This window comes from Tenrec ecaudatus, chromosome 4, assembly GCF_050624435.1.
Source record: "Tenrec ecaudatus isolate mTenEca1 chromosome 4, mTenEca1.hap1, whole genome shotgun sequence".
NCBI classification, from domain to species: domain Eukaryota; kingdom Metazoa; phylum Chordata; class Mammalia; order Afrosoricida; family Tenrecidae; genus Tenrec; species Tenrec ecaudatus.
Window position 1 is genome coordinate 12,636,941 of NC_134533.1, and position 21,334 is coordinate 12,658,274.

The 21,334-nt window shown below is 55.9% G+C and overlaps 1 protein-coding gene across 1 annotated transcript; it reads right to left on the reverse strand.

Moving 5' to 3' along the window:
* Positions 1-13,270: 13,270 nt before the first annotated feature.
* Positions 13,271-21,029, reverse strand: SAXO4 (stabilizer of axonemal microtubules 4). The gene is made up of 13 exons (XM_075547556.1): positions 20,921-21,029; positions 20,404-20,521; positions 19,947-20,100; positions 19,109-19,237; positions 17,898-17,961; positions 17,405-17,517; positions 15,888-15,947; positions 15,704-15,790; positions 15,144-15,260; positions 14,935-15,026; positions 14,110-14,274; positions 13,505-13,570; positions 13,271-13,307 (listed from the first exon to the last, which is right to left on the reverse strand). The coding sequence occupies exons 1-13, from the start codon at positions 21,027-21,029 to the stop codon at positions 13,271-13,273; spliced, it is 1,311 nt and encodes a 436-aa protein (XP_075403671.1).
* Positions 21,030-21,334: the final 305 nt, after the last annotated feature.

Consider the following 21,334-nt stretch of genomic DNA (forward strand, 5'->3'; position numbering starts at 1 on the left):
CTTATTCCCAGGATGATTCAAACAAACATACAAAGCCCACCCAAAAAAAATCTCACTACCGTTGAGTTGATTCTAAACGGCAGGCGGCCCTGCAGAGCAGAACTGTCTCTGCAGGTCAGTGGTCCTCAACCATCCTCATGCCGCGACCCTTTCATACAGTTCCTCACGTGGTGGTGACCCCCAGCCATAAAATTATTTTTGTTGCTACTTCATCACTGTCATTTGGCTACTGTTATGAATCAGGCGACCCTTGTGAAAGGGTCGTTCAACTCCGAAAGGGGTTGCGACCTGCAGGTTGAGATCCGCTGCTGTAGGGTTTATTTTCGGAGACCGGGAGAGGTCCGTCTCAGAAACCCGAGAGGGCGTGCCTGCCCTACCCGATATGGTCCATGGGATGTGAGCCCTGAGTCAGCCATCAAATTGGTAGCGGTGACTCCTGCTCTGTCCATTCCATCCTAGGCTGGCAGGGTGGGCTGTGGATGTCCTCACTTCTGCATTCCACAAAGCTCAAGTGGGAGACAAACAAACACCGGGAGGAGGAGGGGGCTGGGTAGAGACAGAGGCCAAAGGAGGACTTGAGACAAGGACGCAAGGAGTGGCCAGGAGGACCATCGCACTGCCACTGGGTGGAGTCCTGCTCACAGCCACCCCAGAGGACAGGGCAGAACTGCCCCTGCGGGTTTCAAGGCTGTGGACCAGGACCAGAGCAGAAAGCCTCATCTCTCTGCCCCGGGGCAGCTGGCCCTTTAGAGACTGCCCTTGTGGTGAGCTGCCTAATCCAGGACACCTGCAGGTCTCCTTCTCGGGGCTCCTGGATGGCCAGGCCCGGCCCAGCCCAGCCCAGCCCCTGGGGTGGACCTGGAGCTAAATCCAGAACACGCTGTTCTTTCAAACCTCCCACCTGCGATGGATGGTTGTGTGACAGCAGCCCGAAGGCACAAAGAAAGATTTTTTAATTATAATTTAAAAGGTAAGATTGAGTAAGCAATCATCTATCTCCATGACCCCCATAGCGTATGTCAGGTCTCCTTACACTTCATGCCTGGGGCAGGTGACTCACGGGCTTCACCCAGTCCTGACCTTGACACAGACAGTGGGGAGGCGGGGCCTCTCCCCCTTGAAGGAGTCCCATGATGCATCGGTGTGCTGCAAACTCTGGGAGGTGGTGGTTGTGGCTTTGAAGGCCGCGTGCCATGCTGGTCCTCTGTGGGCATGCTATGTCTCCTCACCGCCGCTGCCCTTCCTTCCAATGGCAGGCTGGCTCCCTGGCTCCCCCGCTCTCTGAGGAATGCTCAGAACAAAGAAGTGTCCTTGCCTTTGAGTTGTACAAAAGGCTTTGAAATCCCACACGGAGGCTATAGGCAGCCTTTCAAGAGCCAGGTTTGGAGCGAGACCGGGTTTTTAATTTGGGGGGAGATCTAGAAGCTTGACTTTGCACTCGGGAACTGATGCGCTGAACCCCAGAGAAGGAAAGGCATGGTGATGCTCCTGTAGGTCACAGCTCTAGGGAGAGAAGGCTTTGCTGGCAGGGGGGAGCACAAGGCTGGCCCAAAAGGCATCCTCGCTCCTGCCTGCCCTGGGCGGAGTCTGGGGTAGCATGAGAGAAGCCCCAGGGGCATTTGGGGGCTACCAGGGCCGAGGGATCCACACTTCCTTCATTAAATGTGGCCCCCTGCTCTCTGGTGAGAAATGGAGGTGAGGTCCCCTCCTGTCTCCCCCCGTGCCCCTGTGTCATCATGAACCATGGCTGGACTGGGGGTGAGGGCAGGCTGATGGAGATGGAGGGACTACTCTGCCCAGGTAAGGCAGGGACAGGGTCAGGGTCCCATGTGCCAGGAAGACGGGTGTGGGTGATCAGAGGTCGCAGAGGTCCCCCATCTCTGGGACAAGCAAAGGAGATGACTGCTCCCACCAAGCAGCAAGCTCCCCGGACTGGGTATGCAGTGGTCGCAATCCAGTTAGCTCAGTCGCACCATGCTTGCCCCCTAAGAGCACTCTGGCTGTACTTCTGCCGAGACAGATTGGTTTGTTCTTCTGCGGCAACACAATTCAAATGCATCCATTCTTCTCCAAGCCTCCTTATTCAAGGCGCAACTTTCTCAAGCATAGACGGCAATGGGAAATGCCATGGCTTGGGGTGGGTGCGCCTTCATCCTCAAAGCAACCTCCTTGCTTTTCAGTGCTCTCGAGGTCTCTGGCCTACCCAACGCTCAACTAGCCTCCTCCCTATAACTCAAAGACACCGGGAACACCCCCTTGCTTAGGACTTTTGAATGGCTGGTACCTGTGGCTAAAGTGCCCTCCCTGGGGTCTGTGCCTGGCTTACTCCCCTGCCCACCAGATGTCTTTCCTCTCAAAGGTCACCTCTCAGTGAGGACTTGTCCTGGTCACCACCCACTGACCGCTTTCCTGGCTCTTTATTTTCCTCTCTGTACTTTCGTCACTTAAAGTACTGCCTACTTTACTTATTAGCAGGGTGGATGCCTAGCTCTCCCGTCCTGGTCCCAGGAAACCCACTGAGTTTCAGGGTAGAACCATGCTCCACAGGCTATTCCAGGGCAAGCAGACTGCCAGGCCTTTCTTCTGAGGTACATCTGAGGGCATCTGAACAGCCATCTTTCCTTCAGTAGTCAAGCGCTGACCCCTTTATTCCTCCAGACACTTCTTCGTCCGGGGAAAACCTGCTGGGTCCGACTGGCCCCACACAGACGGAGTGCAGGGTTGTGCAGGTGGGGCGGAGCACACAGAGGGCCAGTGCACAGAGAGGGACAGGCAGACCTGGCTTTGCTGTGCTGCATGGAGCCTGCATTCTTCACCGGTGGAAGGTTTGTGCTAACTCCACACGGGGCAAGTCTGCAGACGCCAGCTTTCCAACAGCGCAGGCCCGTGCCGTGTCTGTGCGACACATCGTGTGGTCTCACCATTGTTCAGACTGTCTTCAGATGCTGTTGCACACTTTGTTAAAATAATAATAAACTCGCTACCATGGAGTCGATGCCAATGCAGAGGGACCCTACAGGACAGGGTAGAACCCCCCCTGTGGGTTTCTGAGACTGTAACTCTTTATGGGAGTAGAAAGCCCCGCCTTTTTTCTGCAGAGTGGCTGGGGTTTTGACCTTGCAGTTAGCAGCCAAACTTGTAAGCACTATACCACCAGGGCTCCTGCGCACACGTCAGAGACAAACAAACCAGCCAACAAGTCTACCACCACCGAGGGTATCAATCCTGATGAAGACTCGCAGGTGGATAACCTCCCTTTTCTCTCCAGGAGCTGCTGGGGGATTTGAACAGCTGGCTTTCCTGACAACATCACCAGGGCTCCGCAAATGATTACCTAACCCAAACCATAGCAACCCTCGATGGAGTTTCCAAGGCCAACCATCTTCCTGAGAGTATATAGCCTCATCATGTGCCTGCGGAGCAGCTGGTGGGCTTGAACCACCAACGTTGACATTAACATCTAACGCTTGTCTGACAGAGCCACTGGTGTTGTTAGCTATCGTCCAATAGGTTCTGACCCACAGCCCCCTACATACACAGAACAAACCCAACCAGGTCCTGCATCGTCCTCAGAATTGTTCTTATGTTTGACTCCATTGTTCCACCGTGTCAACCCATCTCTTCAAGGGCCTCCCACGTTTCGCTGCCCCTCTTCTTTACCAAGCATCCTTGTCCACATCAAGGTCTCTCCTGAGAACATGTCCAAAGAACCTGGGATGGAGTCTTATCATCTTTGCCTCTAGGAAGCATTCCGCCTGGACTTCTTCCAAGACAGATCTGTTTGGTCTTTTGGTTGTCATTTTTGCCAAACCAGAGTTCAAATGCATCTATTTTTCTTTGGTTTTCCTTGTTCTCTGACCAACTTTCACATGTATAAGAGGCGGTGGAGAGTGCCAGGGCTCGGGTCAGGCACATCTGAGTCCTCAAAGTCACAGCGTTGCTTTTCAACCCTTGAAAGAAGTCTCGTGCAGCAGATTCGCCCAATGCAATGTGTCGTTTGATCTCTTGACTGCTGCTTCTGTGCCCATTGGATACGGATCGAAGCAAGCCCAAATCCTTGACAACTTCACTCTTTTCTCCATTTATCACAATGTTGCCTCTTGGTCCAGTTGAGAGGATTTGGGTCTTCTTGATGTTGAATTGTAATCCAGACTGAAGTTTATAATCCTCGATCCTCATCAGCAAGTGCTTCAAATCCTCCTCACTTTCAGCCAGCCAGGCTCCGTCATCTGCACACCGCAGGTTGTGAATAATCCTTCCTCCCATGCTGATGCGCTGTTCTTCCTTCTGGAATCTAGTTTCTCTGGGAAGCGGGGTTTTGTGAAGAAGAATGTGGAGGTGCCCCTAGGGCCTCTTTTAATAAAGCCAGGCACAGTGTGAACGGCTTTATTGTGGGGTGCTCACTTATTGCAAGGCTCAGGGCCTGAATCCTCAATAGCTCCTGTGTGTCTCAAGGCTCTGTTGACATTAAAGCCGTTGTAGATGTGGACGTGATGGTGAAAACTTTCCAGCAGGGTCTTGAGAAAGGACCTTGTTCTCGCTGATCTACAAAGTCCCTGAAGGGGCAGCTTCATGCCTTCCAGGTGGGTCCCTGGAAACTGCCATGTGCACATTCACCCCTTCCTTCTCAGGGGTGACCCATGCCCTGTACAGGAGATTTGAATTCTTTGGGTGCCTGGAGGCAGCCCCCTCTGCCTCCCTCTGTTGAAGACCCCCACAAACCCACCTGCACTCTGGGAACCAGAGCTTGGGGCGGGGGGAGAATTGGAAGGTAATTTCTCTTGCTACTTGGGTGCATGCACGTGACCACCCAGAACAATCACCCACCCCAGATTTCAAATCTGGAATGGAAGGCTGGGCAGCGGGACCTTGCCAAGCCACTCTGAGACCCGGGTGGGTGGTAGAGGTTGACAGCAGGAGCCTGCCACCATGGGGAGGCAGAGAGGGGGTCTGTGGTTCCCAGCTTGCGAGCCTACTACACACGTTGTTCATCTGACCAGTCTGCGAGTGCACAAATCCATCTCACCAACCCCTCCGCTGCTTAACTTAGCCTACACTTCATCAGCAGGGAGGACTGGAGGCACGCTTTCACGGTCCCTGCTCTACACCCCGTCGTCTCCCTGAGTCCCGATACTGGGCTTGCTGCCAATGTGCCACCATCTCCCTTGCTCCTTTTGCCAGGTGCCCGGGCCCATCAGCCAAGCTCAGGGGCCACCCCTCAGCCAGGTGGCTGGGACCCTAAGTCTCATCATGTCCGTCCTGAATGTCTCGCTGTGGGGCCATGATGTTTTCTCCATCTCTACCCAGGGACCACTGAGAACACACCTCAGGCAGGTGACACACACACCACACATAGATCCCACACTACACCATGCACACACAGACATACCACACACACACACACCACATATCACACACAGACACCACACGCACACATACATACCACACTTCACAGAGCCCACACTACATACATACCACACATCACACACACACACTACACTAGACCCACCCACTATTCCACACTCCTGCATCCACACTACACACATACACATACATACTGCACCATGCACACTCAGCACATGCACAAACACACCACAGTACACTACATGCATACCTGCTGCACCCTACCACACACGCGTGCACATGTATCTATACCACATGCATACACACCATGCGCACACACCACACATATACACAGCACACACCACTCCGTACATCACACACTCGCATACTGCACATGAACACAGACCGCACACACAGGAAGCACAGGCCTGAGGCATCACCGACGGCGATGGCAATGCCTGGCTCCCTCCTTGAAGGATGGGGGGACATGGTTGCAGGTGGGAGAAGCCCTCCTGAGACAAGAGAGAGACCCAACAGTAATGCGACAATACTGCGGACGTTCTTGGCGGGTCTGTCTGCCGCCTGTCTGGAGAAGGCGAGGTGACACTCCCAGGAGCAGTGTGGCACCTGCTTTGTCCTTGGCCCTGGCATGTTTGGTGGCTTGGGGGAGAGTTCTGCTGGCACGAGTGGCCCTCTGGGTGTCGGAGAGGAAACTGAGGGGCAGTTCAAAGCGTCACTTTTCCCCGTCTGTCTGTTACCACGCCTGCCCACCTCCCACCCAACACCCAGGTTTCACGGACACGTGCCTTTCACCCCGCAGGCCTCCTCCTTCTCTCTCAACTGGCCAGCTGTCAAGCCTGAGGGCTGGCGGCTGTGCGTGTCACCACATGACCCTGGCCAGATGGTCCCTGTCATATCCCTGCCACTGGGCTGCACGCAGCCGAGCCTCACACGTTTTGCGTGCGTCAGGAGTAGGGTGATGGCGTGTGCCCAGCCCGGTCCCCTCAGGCCTCTGGGCATGACACCCCCACAGTAGTGCGTCAGTGCCACTCCCCACCAGCGTCCCCACACTGCCCCCCAGGGAGGCCTCTCTGTTCTTGCTAAGAAGGAAACCGCCCATGGAATATTCTTGACTCTCGGCAGATTCAGGGCTTCATAGAGGTTAACCACCATCACTGGACACCCCAGAGAGTTCTCGAACGCATCCTCCTCGGGCGGCCGGGGCAGGAGGGTGAGGGGGTCTGGAGACAGCTGGCATCATCACCTGGGGGGAGGAGTGACTCTGTGGACCGCCTAAAGCTTGATCCCTGGGCAAACCAAGAAACTCCTGAAGTCCCAGGAGCAGTTGGCCCTCGGTGGAGGGCGGGGACCTGGCTCAGTTAGAGAGGTCACTGAGGCTTCTACGTAAGGTTGAGCTCAGAAGCCAGAGAAAAAGGGCCCTTTCCCCAGAGAACAGGAGTCCTGGTGGTGTAGTGGCTACCAACATTGGATGGCTAATTGCAAGGTCAGCAGTTCAAAGCCACCAGCCACTCTCTGGGAGAAAGACTGGGCTTTCTTGTCCCCTAAAGAGTCACAGTCTCAGAAACCCCTGTCCTGCAGGGAAGGGTCTCTCTGAGCCAGCACTGACTTGGTGGCAGTGGGAGCTTACCCAGTGAGCTAGTCTGGGTAGACTAGAGAAGCAAATTCATGGACACTCATATGCGTATAAGAAATAGCTTTGAATACAAAAGCAGTTGGACATTGAGAAAACATCCCAGCCCAGTCCAGACCAAGTTCATAAATCTGATATTAGCACACATATCCCATACTAATCCATAAAGTCTTCTTCAGACTCACAAAACACATGCAATGCCGCCGAATGCAGGAAGATCACTGGGTGGGTGGGAAGGTGTGTGGCTCCAGTGGCAGTAGAAGCATCTCAGTGCTGGCAGGGGTCTCCACGTGGCTCCCCCAGTTCCCAGGCACGGGCTCTATCAGCATCGTGCCTTGTCAGCAGAGCGTCTCTCAGGGAGTGAGTGGAGAGTGTGTCTCCCACCTCCAAGGAGGAAATCCAGGAGTTCCCAGAATCCTCAGCAGAAGGCCATGCCCACACAGAGGCCTCATTGGCTATTACCTGTTTGGAAGGTAAACCCCCCTATTTCACTCGTAATCCTCTCAAATTGACAACAGATCATAAACTGCCACATCCAGAGAGGTCTTCTCCCACCCCTTCTCTTTTGAGTTGGGATGAGAAGATACCCCTCAAAGCGTTGGCCCGGACACCGTTTCCCGCCGGTATAATTCAGGGCCAGTATAATTCCCTCTTACCCCTCTTACCCCTCACCCACTTACCCCTCACCCACTGCCATCGAGTCGATGCCAACTCATACGACAGCCCTCTAGGACAGGGTAGAACTGCCCCCCCCTAGGTTTCTAAGACGCTCCCTGTGGCAATCACCTGATCTGGTGTCAATTTAAGGATTATGAGTGTAGGGGGTGGAGTCTAGGCTGTCAATCTGGAGATAGCCAATGAGACTTCTGTGTGGGCATGGCCTTTTCCTGAGAATTCTGGGAAATCCAGTACTTACTCCTTGGAGGTGGAAGACACCTCTCTCTCTCTCAGCTACTTCCTGGGAGACATTGCAGAAGACAAGCCACATGGATGCAACCAGACCTTGGAAGCCAGAGAAGCCACAGAGAGACCCCTGCCAGAGCGAGATGTTTCCAATGACACTGGATCCAAAGACTTTCTACCCACCGGGCTGTGATCGTCTGCATTTGGCGTCATTGCATGTATTTTGTGAGTCTGAAGAGGACTTTATAGATTGATATTGGAAATATGGGTTACTTATGGACTTGATCTGGACGGGGCTGGGCAGGGATGTTTTCTCGATGTTCAACTGCTCTTATATATAAATCTCTTTCTTATACACGTGTGTGTCCATGGATTTGTTTCTCTAGTCTACCCAGACATACACAGTCACTCTTTACAAGACTGGAAAACCTCATCTTTCTCCCTCAGAGCTGCTGGTGGTTTCGAACTGCTGGCCTTGGGGTTAGTAGCCCAATGCGTAACCACGACGCCACCCATCACTAAGACCCTTTGCTTTCTATGCATTTGCTTATTTCCTATAAGATTGTGTAGTGTCTGTCCTGTGGGGATTGGCTGATTTGGGGCTCTGCTTGGTGTTTTCAAGGTTCGTCCGTGTTGTAGCAGCAGGACTTCGTCCAGAGGAGGGACTCAAGGGGGGGCCAGTCAGGGCCAAGCAGGAGGAGGACTGTCCCCTGTGTGACTCTGGTCTCGTGCCAAGCCCTCTCTGGGCCTCCGTTCGCCCGGCTTTAGCCTCAGAGCAGGCCTGGTGTGTGTGCGGCGTGCCTCTGCCAGGTGCTGGGTTGCCAGGGGCCTTCGAGTTGGGGCTGACCCCGCGCACCACAGAACGAAGTACTGCCTGGTCCTGCACCATCCTGCCATCCTCACAATTCATCCCATGCCTGAGCCCAAGGCTGCGGCCACTATGTCCATCCATCTCCCCGAGGGCCTTCCTCTTTCACGCGGCCCCTTCACTCTGCCAAGCACGACGTCCTCCTCCAGGGACCGCTCTCTCCTGACCGCACGTCCTGACAAAGTGCGTGAGACGAAGCATGGCCGTCCTCCCTCCTCAGGGGCGCTCTGGCGGGACTTTCTCCAGGACAGATGGGTTTGTTCTTCAAGCAGCCCACGGGGCGTCCAACATTTGCTGTCGTTCGAATCTTTCCAACGCGGAGAGGCTTCTTCGGTCCTACCTGTTCATCATCCGACTTTCACAGGCACGTGAAGCGATTGGAAATGGCATGGCTTGGGTCAGGGACACCTTAGACCTCAAAGTAACTCCCTGCAAGGTAGGGACTGCTATGAACTGAACTTCAAAACCCTCAAGGGACCTGCTCCCAGGCCCCCAGATTGCAGAGCCTGAGCTAGAACCCAGACAATCTCACTCCATCACTGGTACACGCTGCATACAGAGGGGGCCAGGAGAGGAGAGGGCTGGGCTAGAGACAGATGGGGCTAGCGGCCAGAGCCATTGATTTTGAAGTCAGTCTCTGCTTGTCCCAACAGGGGGAGCTCCCCAGGAACTTCTGGACACCATGTCGATTTCAAGACCCTGAAAAGTAGGACCACCTCACTCATTTACCAGCTCCAAATGGGAGGGTGGTGAGGCAAAGGCCACCCTGAAAGATAGACTCTCCTGCTGAGTTCCTGCTTCCCAGCAGCCTGGCTGCTGTCCGACTACGTCCCGAGGTTCTGAGGGCCATGGCAGGGTCTCAGGTGCCAGGCTGTGCAGATGCCAGGACCTGGGTGACTGGTGCCCTGGGTCTGGGTGGGTGACGTTTGAAAGTCCATAGCTGGTGTGTTTAGTCATTCATTTACTCACTGACTCATGATGGATGCTGTGTAGCTGTCACTGTCCCCCTCCACCGTCCTGGGCTTTGGAGCTTCAGCTGTGACTCAGACAAGCATGGTGTCTGCCTGTGTTGAGTCTTGTCATTGAGCAGAGGGACAAAGGACTCCTTAGCCTGACCCCCTGATGTGGCCTCCCACCCCTCCCCCGCATGGTCTGGCCAGCCAGCCCCCTTTTCCACCGGGAACATGTGCCCCCCCAACTCAGCTTGCCTCCAACAGTGCCTCCCTGGCCCACTGCATCCAAAGTCCAGCCCACACCTCCTCCAGGAAGCCCGCCCTAACTAACTAGGGGCAAGATAGGAATTGGGAAGCTATGGGGACAGTGTCAGCTCTGGGCACCAAGCTCACCCTGGCCGACTGCATGGCATGAGAACAGGTCAGTGCCTGTACCAGCAGAGGGTCTCGAACCCTGCCCCAGCTCCCCTCCACTGGCCTCCTGCCACCGCAGCCCTGGGCCGCCAAGCCTGCAGGCCCCTGCTCTGGGTGTAGCAGGGGACAAGGCAAGGGTGAGTAGTAGTCTCCACCAACAGGGTCTGCAGCTTAGATCCGGGGTCACCCTTCTGGGCACAGCTCAGATGTCCTGAAACCCAGGTCCAGAGCCACAAGAGCCGGGCTGGCGCCAGAGGGAGGGGGTCACAGGCTCCGGTGGCTGACACCGGATCTCAGTATTATCGGGGAGCAGGGAACATGAGCCGTAAAGGACACTCCCAGAGGGCAGGGGCAATAGAGAGGTGCAGGGGTGGGGCTACACCCCCCACCCCAGGTCCCTTCTCTGTGCACCTGTGTGTATGTGTGTGTGTGTGTGTGCGTGCACACACGTGTTGGTGGCCTGCCGATCTGTGTGGTGTTTCTCTGTGTGTGAATGTATGGGGGCCTGTGGTCATGGGCCTGGGTGTGTCCTTCTCTGTTGGTCTGTGTGTGTGTATCTGCCCATGTGCAGATGTGCACCCCACCTCACCACAGCCAGGCCCCCATGTCACAGCAACGGACCACCAGGCTCCCACCAGCAGCCTGTGAGGCTCTGGGTGGGGGCTGCCAAGAAGTCCTGAGTCTAGCTGGGTTTCTAACTGAAAGACACTGTGTACCCCCGGCGCCCGCCCCCGTCCCCAAATGCTGGGACCAGCTGGAGTCGCCCACATTCCACCTGGAGCCCCAGCCAGCCCAGGGACAGCCCTCCACCCGCTGCTCCTGTCCGTATGGGGACAGCCAGGCCCCGCCCTGGCAGAGTCCTCCCCCTCCCCCCCCCGCAGGTCCCCCTGAAGAACAGAGTGGAGGCGGGGTGGGGTGCAAATGCTGCCAGAGGGAGCCGAGCCTGTCCCCTTGTGCTGAGCCAGCCTGCAGATTTCCCTAGCCTGGGGCCCGGAGACTGCCCTCTCTGCGTGACCTTGGATGAGTGTGGCACCCTCTTGGGGTCCACATGCCTCACTTACACCAATGGCTGGTGCTAGCGGGGTCACCTGTAGTTGCCTAGCTGGGGGGTACAGGTGGCACAAAAGTAAGTCGTGGAGGCATAGTGATGGAGCTCTCAGCTGCTAGCCAGAAGGTCGGTGGTTTAAACCCACCAGCTGCTCCATGGAAGCAAGAGGTGGCATCTGTGTCTTTTAAGACCTACAGCCTCAGAAACCCTATGGGCAGTTCTAGTCTGTCCCACAGGGAAGCCACAAGTCAGGACTGGCTTGACAACCATGGACAGTGGGTTTGGGGGGGCATGTTGAAAGACACCCGAGACAGCCTGGACTGCACCTGGCAGCCGGGGTGGCTGGAGGAGAACCCTTGACTGTGCCACGTGGGTGTCCACTTAGTGCTCCCAGAGGGGGCCCCCTCTGATGGTCTTGGCTGGTGGGAAGGGGCCCCGGTTTCTGTGAGCCCTGACCCTCTGTGTCCAGGTGGCCGTCACAGACTCTCCCGAGGTAGAGCGCCCTTCTCTTCCCTTTTCATGCAGTGTGAGACGCAGAGGGTCCCAGGGTCACACCTACATGCAGGCTTACTGCAGAGATGCCCAGAAAGCCAGGGGGGCCTGCAGGCCGCCAAGTTAGGAAAACATCTTAGACACTGCCTGACACCCTGAGGGAATCAGGGCTATAGGCTCAGAGACACCAAGGTCAACTGGCACAACATCGTCCGAGAGGACAATGATCTACATCCTACTTCGGTGAGTAGCGACTGGGGTCCTCAAAGCTCGCGAGCGGCCCCGTAAGGTGTAAATACTGGTCTCTCCCCATCTAGAGGGAAGTAGAGTGGGGAAAAATCGAAGACACGTGGAAAGGTGACTCCGTGACTCAGTCAGTCTCAGCATCCCTGAGACCAGAAGAACTAGATGGTGCCCGGCGATGCCCAGCAACTGCTCCAAAAGGGGTCCCTTAGGGGCCCCCTAAGACTTTGGCCCTTTGTCACCCTTAAGAGCTGGAACTGAACTCCGACTCCTGTGAGAACATCATCAGGCAGCGTTTACCCCAGGAAGGAGTTCAGAGGGTCCCGAAAGCAGAGATGGAATGCAGAGACACGGGGAGGAAGTAGCTTAAGTGCTGGCCCACTGAGGGGCTTGTGATGAACGTGCTGACACAAAATGTGTGGGGATTGTTGGACGTCTGACAGATGATCTGCTCTGTAAACTTTCCCCCGATTCTCAATTTTTAAAAATTTGTTTTGTAAAGAAGGACATTATGTCCTCTGTCCTGCCTGAATCCCACCTCTAATGTATAGGGATGCTGAGGTTCTTACATAATGTGTTGTCAGTTTGATACGATTAAGAGTGAAGGGGTGGGGCTTAGCCTGCCAATCAGGTTGCAGCTTGATGACCTCATTTGGAGGTGCCATGGAGATAAATAGCTCACTGGAGGCCAGATACACCCACCTCCCTTCGAGACATCCATGATGACAAGACACATGGATAGAGCCAGAACCCTGGAGCTAAAGGAGCCACGTGGAGACCCATGCCAATACTAAGATGCTTCCACTACCACAGGATCCACAAGACTTTCCACCCACTGGCCTGTGATCATCCTGCATTTGGCATCATTACATGGCTGTGTGAGTCTAAAGAGGAATTTATGGCCTAGTATAGACATATGGGATAATATCAGACTTGTGGACTTGATCTGGACTGGGCTGGGATATTTTCTTAATGTACAATTGCTCTCTTATATAAAGTTCTCTCTTACACACATATGAGTGTCTATGAATTTGTTTCTCTAGTCTACCTGGACTAACATAGATGTCCCCCACCCCCAATTTATAGACCAGGCTACTGAGGCTTAGAGACACAACCCTATACCCACCTGCCCTTGCCACCTCCTCTCCCCCTCCTGCCCTCCCTGGGTGCCCCTCACCGCCCTGGCCCAGGACATTCTCTATCAGTCCTGGGTCCCTAAGTGAGCCAGGGTGCTGGCCTCCCCCACCTCCCTGACCAACACGTCCAGCGCCCTTGGCTTGCTGCTCTTTATTTCATTAGGAAAGTAGCTGTGTGGGGTGAGGGTGGGGTGAGGTGGTGGCTATGGGGACAGAGGGTCAATAGCCTGGCTCCTGTCCAGTTGGGGCGGCAAACCTGTGGGGAACAGAGAAGAGGCTTAGGGACTCTAGGGTGGTGCTGTGTTCTGACCCTGCATCCTGGGGCTGGGCCCTGGGGACAGGGGCAGCTTGACCCAGGGCATGGAAGGTAGGGCTGGCCCACCATGCCCCACCCCAACCCACATGGGGAGCAGCTTCCGGTCTCCAGGTCCCCTTACCTAGGCCTCAGCTCACCTGGGAGGGGTGAAGCGACTGCTGTGAGGGGTGCTCTGGTAGAAGGGGTCCGTGTGGGTCAGGGTTCTGCAGGAGAGGGAGGAGGCATGGATGAGGGAGGGAAGGATGCCCACAGGTGGGGTAGAGGGTGGCCTGCCCCTTATCTCGGCAGTCCCTCCCAGTCAGCTGCTGGCCGAGACACAGACAGGCCTGCCGCCAGCTCTGGGCTATTTCTCTGTCAATGTCAACTTTGTGGGATTGGTTTGAGCAGAGAGGAGTCATCAATGAGGTGGAACCACAGCCCATTCATCTCTGGTTCCACCTTCCCGGCAGGCTCGGCTAGCCGCAGCCTAGGTCCCTGGGGATGAGGGGGAGAGTCCAGGGGAGGAAGGACGGAAAGAGGATGGAGAGGTGAGGAAGAAGGGGAGGAGGGGGTGTGAGGAAGGAAGTGGGAGGAGGGGGGAGGAGGGGGGATGGAGAGAAGAGGAGGAGGAGGGAGGTGAGGCAGGGAAGAGGGAGGCAGGTGTAGCCCCTGCCCTGGAGGACTGGAGCAGAGGAGACAAACAGATGGACAAGCAGCAGGACCTGATGCTAGACCTGGAGGGGAGGAGGGACTGGGCCGCTACCTTCCCACGTGTGGGTGCAGGCCTTGCAGGCTCTCCGTGGGAGTGGGCGTGGGCTCCCCACGGGGGACCGGATGGTTGAGCGCGTAACCTCCCGGCTTCTGGGGTTGGATGCCACCTCGAGTCCAACCTTCCCGGTCTAGACCCTTAGGAATGTTCTCGAAGAACCTGGAGCAGGTTAGGACAGAGGTTGCCGTGTGCTGTGGTGGCGGTGGGAGGGGGGACGAGAGGGGACGGGCTCCATCTCACTGATGGTCTCTGATAGAGCCCACTGTAGCCTCCTGACCAGCCTCCCTGCCACTGTCCTCACCCCCAGGACAGATTCAAAAAGTGCACATCCGGCCACACCAGGGACACACGTCTCTCTGACCCGCCTTCAATCCCAGACCTCCTGTCCCAGCCCTGTTTGTCCGTCCCTCTGCTTAGCTGGGCCTCAGCCCTCCTGCACTTGGCTAACCCGCTCGGCCTGCTGTCCCTCACCCTCCTCCCCAGCTGGGTTTCACTCCAGGCTTTAAAGGACTGAGTGGAGCAGAAAGGAACTCTGGGGGCTTAGTGTGTGACTTACTACATTGCCGGCTCAAACCCACCATCCGACGGGCAGGAGGAAGAGGAGGCTGTCTACTCCCGTAAAGATTTAAGTCTCAGAAACCCACAGGGGCAGTGAGTTCTACTCCGCTCTCTGAGGATTGCTCAGCTTCTGGAAGAATCCCCTCAGACATAGTCTGGTCTCTTCCACCAGACAGTAAGCTCATCACTGCACCTGTCCTAGCCTCAGCCTTCCTGACTGTAAAATGGGTGTCAGGTTGGGGGCCAGGGAAGGAGGCTCACCTTTGGTTGTAGGTGGTCAGGTACCGGTTATCCCGGTCGGGGTCTTCCCTCCGGACATAGCTGGGGTTGTTCAGACTGTACCCTGAGGGCTCCTGCACCAGAGGTTGGGGTTGGGGTGGGGGGTTGGGGGTAAGTTGTCAGGCCTGCCAGGAGAGTGGGGAGGAGGTCAGGGGATCAGGGTGGGGGTGGGGACACTGGGCCTTCCTCACCTTGTTCCCCACGGACTCCCGGCCCAGCATGGCAAGGTTGCTTTGCTGCTGCATCCGCTGCGGTGGCTGAAACTGGCAGTGGGTCATGCTGCCCAGCTCTGGGCTGGCCGGGGGCCCCTGCAGGGTGCAGAGCCACGAGAGAGGTGGTGCGGGTGGTGGGGGGGCACAGCAAGGGTGGAGGATGGACAGAGACACACGGCCCCATTTCCCCTGGTCCTTCCCGTCCCATTAAACCAAACCAGCCCATGGAGTTGACTCTGACTCTTGGCGGGCGACCCCAAGTGGGTCACAGTGGAACTGCACCTCCTAGGGCTCTTGAGCACCAAGCCTTTCATCCACAATCCCCGGAGGGGCTGTGACCTGCCAGGCCTTTGGTCTGCGGCCCATGGTACTAATTCAGAACAGATCTCAGCTGTCCAGGTCCCCGGAGGTCCTCTGTTGGGGGTGGGGGGTGGGCTGCTTCCCTGTCTCCAAAGAGCTGACTTCTAATCCCACCCCCACCACCGACACCTCTGCTCTGAGTGGTCCCTTCCCTGGGGAAGACCTCCACGACCACTCACTCTGGAGCTCAGGAACCTCTCGTTCACCCGGCTGAAGCCCGTTTCTCGCTGAGCGCTTCTGGCCAGCCCGGGCAGCAGCTCATCTCCCTGGACAGAGGCAAAGAGGCAGTTGGCACCAGTATGTGGCCGCCCCCATGGCCGTAGGCTAGTTTCCCCTATAGCAGGACCTCCGGCCCTAACTTACGTGAGCGTGGGTCATGGGAAGGAAGTCTGACCTGGTAACGCTCCTGCTAGGGAGAAGAGTCTGCAAGAAACGGGAATGTCAGCCAGGCAGCTTGACGCAATGAGCCTCCAACTTCCCTTACCCCCACCCACCCACCCACCAGCTCTGCCTCCAGGCCCCACTGCAGCTGGAAACAGAGGAGGGGGGGAAATGTGCTGCATCCTCTCCTGCCTCTCAGTGACCCCAAGGGTGTCATCTTGTTGGAAATAGGACACCAGGCCTTTCTTCCATGCCACCTCTGAGTGGGTTTGAACAGCCAGCCTCTCTATCCATTAGCCTTCAAACAGAAGCCATCTGCTCAATCCACGGGAGGGCTCAGTACCAATGGACACATTGGGGAAACTGAGGCAAGGGAAGGGCTTGGGGCAAGGAGAGGGGAATGGTGTGACACCGAAGGGAACTGGCAGGCTAAGGGTCTTATCTGAACTCTCAAGTAGCCTTGTCTACACCCCTTCTCTTCTTCGGGCCTCGTTCTCCTCATCTCTTAAATGAGAAGTGGGCCAGTGAGCGGGGAACCAAACAGTGGGTTCCACCCATTCAACCAATCTTTCCTCTTGGGTTCTAATTAAAAATTCTGCAATATATAACTTATATATCCATGTATAAGCCAAGTTTTTTTCAGAACATTTTTAATGCAGCTTTTGTGGTAAAATTAGCTGGTATTCAGGTCAGCTTATACTCGAGTACATAGGGTATATATATTAATTATAGGTAAATAAAATTATATATACATATTATAAGCATTATTAATATATATTCATATATATATATAATGCCAGAAGCACACCATTACTGAGCATTTGGATCAAAGATCTTATAGGTGAATCCTGATCAAAAGGGGGAAGTTTTTTTAATTTGACGATCTCATGGAATCCAGACTCTTTGGATTCACAGAGGCTTCTGAGCCCTGGGAATGAATGCCCTAAGAGAATCCTTACACCTCAAACCCAAACGAGCCTCAAAGTCTTCTTGAAGCCACACCATCATGCCCCTGGCTGAGTAAGACGGCAGGCCTTGGGCACTGCGCACTCAAAATCTAGCTGTACGGGATCAGGGAACCCTGGTGGCGTGGTGATTACTCCTTGGGCTGCTAACGGCAAGGACAGCAGTTTGAAACCACGAGCTGCTCCGTGGGAGAAAGGCGAGGCTTTCTACTCCCATAGAGAGTGACCGTCTCAGAAACCCACAGGGACAGTACTGTCCTGTCCTAGAGGGTCTCTAGGAGTCAGAATCCACTCAATGGAAGTGAGGCTCTTGTTTGGGGGTTTGTATGGGATCACACTGACAGGACCAACTCCAATGGTTGGATGAGCGTCTTTGGGGGACAGGAATCAATGTCCCTGAACTGTGCCTGCCGCAATGGTTGGACTGTGTAGGGTCTGCTCTGTGGATTCTCAACATCAGCAGAGGTGGGCAGCTCGGTGTCTTAGAGCACAGCCCCGGACACCACACTGGACATGGGTCCCAGCCTGACTTACGGGGCTCCCAGGGTGGGCCTGGGAGGGCGGCTTAAAGACAATGGGGTTCTTGGTGGATTCTTCTGTAAAGCCTGTTTCCTCCTTGGCTCCAATTGATTTCTTCTGTAACAGATCTGCAAAAGAAAAATCCTGTGCTGTCCCCAGGCCTCCTGGTGCCCCTGCCTGGGCTTCAAGTGGGTAGGGGGTGACTTGATGCCAAGGACATGGAGACCAGGAACGTGGGCCCCAGACCAGTGGGCAGAAGGCAGCGTGGGGTCAGGAGAAGGCTTCAGAGAGGCCACTCAATGGGCCTCAGTGGGATCAGGGGTTCTAAGGCTCAGAGTGGCCTTGGGGGACACCACTCCCCTAAACCACCTGAATGCCTTCTTTCTCCCCCCGCCTCCGGTAACTTCTTGATTTTATTCCAGCTCCAACTACCCCCTACCCCAAATCCCTCCCCAGCCCCGGGGAGGCAGAGACGTGCTGTGGGAGGGAGGCCTGGGTGTGGACATACCTGGCTGGGTGGGCGGCTCGTTAAGATACTTGGAGTTATACTCAGATGTCATGAAGCGAGGGCCCTAAATCACCGAGGGGCAGGTGGTGGGGACAGAAGGGAGACCAGGGCCCAAGTGGGTTCCGTGGCAATGGCAGATCTTGAGACACCGGTGCTCTGAGCTGCACACTAATCCCACCCCCACCCCTGCCCGCCTGCCCCCCAGCCCAAGAACTAGGAGCAGGGGGGAGGTACCCAAGAGGAGAGGCGGGGACAACGAAGATGAATGAACACTCCCTGCCTTGGAGTGTCTGGCTAGGGAAAGAGGGAGCAGGGGAAACAGGGGTTTAAGTTAGTTTCATTTGCGTTTGTTTTAGGTTGTGTTTACTTGCTTTTTGTGACTTGAGGAGCCTCATCAGCACAGGGGTTACTCAATGGGCTGTTAACTGCAAGGTCCATAGTTTGAAACCAGCAGCCAGCTCCAAAGGAGAAAGTCGAGGCTCTTGACTTTCATCAAGAGTTACAGTCTCTGTACAGATGTGCTTTATACAATTGATGTATGTATATGTATGAACTGTGATAAGAATTGTATGAGCCCCAATAAATTGTTAAATAAATAAAGAGTTACAGTCTCAGAAACTCACAGGGGCAGTTCTACCCTGTCCTGTAGTCAGAGTTGGCTCAAGAGCAGTGCATTTGAGTTTGGGGTTTGTATTGTAACTTGGGAGAGGGTTTATGGAGCAAATCTGTTTCCCATCCAACAATCTACACACACTTAGTTTGCGAGTCCTGGATGACAATACCCACAATGTAACCTCCCTGATCCCCCTGCCTCCCCAGTGTCTCCTTTCCCCACCCCTGTGGGTTTCTGAGACTGTAACTCTTTACAGGAGTAGAAAGCCTCATCTTTCTCCCGAGGAGCAGCTGGTGGTTTTGAACCACTGACCTTCCACACGTGTCACCACCATGCCACCAGGGCTCATTTAGAGACTTAGAAATTAACTAGGGGGGGGGTGTTCAGTTCCAGTTCGGAAGGGCTGAGTGATGAGTCTGAAAGTACATGTAAGGAAGTCAGGGATGACCACATGGCTGCTCTTTGGGAAATGTCAACTCCTTTGTCCTCCTTTTCTGGGATGTCCTGAGTCCACCCCGAGGTGACTCCTGAGGTGAGCCAGGGCCCTGGCCTCTCTGCCCAGCCGGGATTCCGAGGCTGGGTCGCCCCGCCCACTCACATGCCTGGAGTTCTCCCACTCCGTGGAGCCTTTGCCCTGCTGCTGGTGGAGCAGGGGCACCTCCCTGGGCTCCAGCCCTGGGATGGTGTGGGCACCGTGATCCTGGGTGTCGAAATGGACCTTCCGGACCTAGGAGGAGGGAGGAGGGCAGGTGAGGGATGGCAGTCCCTTCCACCCTTGACACCTACAGAGCCCCCCCGCTGAACCCCAGGAGAGAACTCTGGTACACAGAAATCTGCTCAGCACCCTGCAGCCCTCGGGGTGGACCCCTACTCCAGCTGCCCTTCTTTATGGCAGCCACGGCCGCACCTCAGGGCCTTTGCACTTGCTGTTTCCAATGCCGGGTCACGCTTCTCTCAGAGCAAGACCCGCTCTAACCCCCTCCAGTGCTCCTTTGGCTCTGCCAATGGGCAGTGCCAGGTTGGGGGAGGATGTTGACTGTGGGAATGGATGGGGCTGGCGATGGGGTTAGGGATAGAAACGGAAGGGGAGGTGATGATGGGAACAGAGACAGGGCTGTGGGGCTGGGGATGGGAGTGACGGTGAGAACAACCACACCAAACCTAACCGGCCACCACTGAGTCCACGCCGGCTCATCGCTACCCTCTAGGGCAGGGTGGAACTGCCCCCTGTGGGCTTGTGAGACCGCTAACTCTTCGCGGCAATGGAAAGCCGGCCTTTCTCCAGAGGAGCTAGCCTGCTGGAAGTTTCAAATTGCTGACCTTGCCGTTAGCAGCCCAGTAAGGACAGAGGTGATGAAGGGGAGTGGTCTCCCTCCACACCTGGCCATCTCAGCCCTGTCCCCGCCGGTCCCACCCCAAGGCTGGCTTGTGCTGACCTCCTTGGTGGAGGGCCCCGTGTTGGACTTCTCCCGTCCATAGCCAGAGCAGGTCTGGTACATGTTGCTGGGCAGCGGGTCCTTGCCGTCAGGCACCTCTAGCGGGCGGTAGCTCTGATTGGTCACGGTCTGGAGGACGTTTTGGACTTGTTCTCTGGAGGGAGGTGGACAGGGCAAGCGGGAGCTAGGGACACCTGCCCTGGTCCTTTAGGGGCTTTACCCTCTCTCCTCAGGGGTGCCCCCTACCCCCAAATCCTTCTTCTGAAGCCTCAGGTCCAGGCCAGGATCAATAGCCTGAGGCTGGGCCCCAGACCTAGGGCAGACCAGGCTCTATGCCGCAGGCCTCAGAGCCCGCCCCCCCCCACGGAGCCGGACTTGTTTGGGGGAGCTCTGCTGGGCCTGAGCGAGTGCTCAGACCCTGGAGGGCCAAGACCAAGCAGGGGCGTCCAGCCCGTACCCCATGGCGGGGTTGTCCAGGGCGTCCAGACTGGGTTGGTATGAGACCAGGGGCCGGTAGTTGGTTTTGTAGCCTGTGCCTCTGTGAGTGCCCATCTTGGGCTGGAAATCCTCCCGACCTGCCAGAGATGAGACAGGGGACAAGGGAACCAAGGGTCAGCAGGGCTGAGAGCAGACAGGGGGCCCTCGACCGGGCCAGCATCCCCGGAGGGACCTGGGGGTTCTGAGATGGGGAAGGGGGAAGAACCCTGGGCAGGACAAGGATGAGGGGGGCTGTGACAGCCCCTCCCCTGGGATTGTGACAGCAGGAAATGGAACCAATGACAGGGACAGGGTCAGAATCACAAGGGCAGAACTCTGGGGGAGGGGCAATGCCATGGGACCAGCCTGACAGTACAGTCCTTGGGGGCGGCTCTGGGGTGGACTCCGTTCAATGTGAGGGGTTGCTCTTGGAGGAAGGGCCTCTCCTCCTATCCAGGTTCTTTGGGTCAGTGGCCCCGCCCCCAAGGTGCCCTCACCGTAGGCTGTGCAATAGCTGGTGGCGTAGAATTTCAAGGGGTCTGAGCAGCCCCCCGAACTCATCTTCACATAAGGGGAGACAACCCCCAGAGGGAGTTTCCCCATCATGATGCTGGAAGGTGACCCCCAGAGGGGGGGCGGGCTGGGTAGAAAACACAAAAGCACATCAGCCTGGCAGCACAAGGCCCATCCCCTCTGCATCCCCCCTGCCTGTCTCAGGCCCTGACAAGTGGACAAGGATGACCCTGTCCAATTCAGTGTTTGCACCTACCCCCCCAAAACTGAGGGGAGAACAGATACCCATAAACACTTGTTACCCGGTTACTTGTGTCACCTCCGCTGCCTTCACCCTATCACTGACTCTTCCGAGAACATGGTGATACACTGGCTTAAACATCAGCTGCTAACTGAAA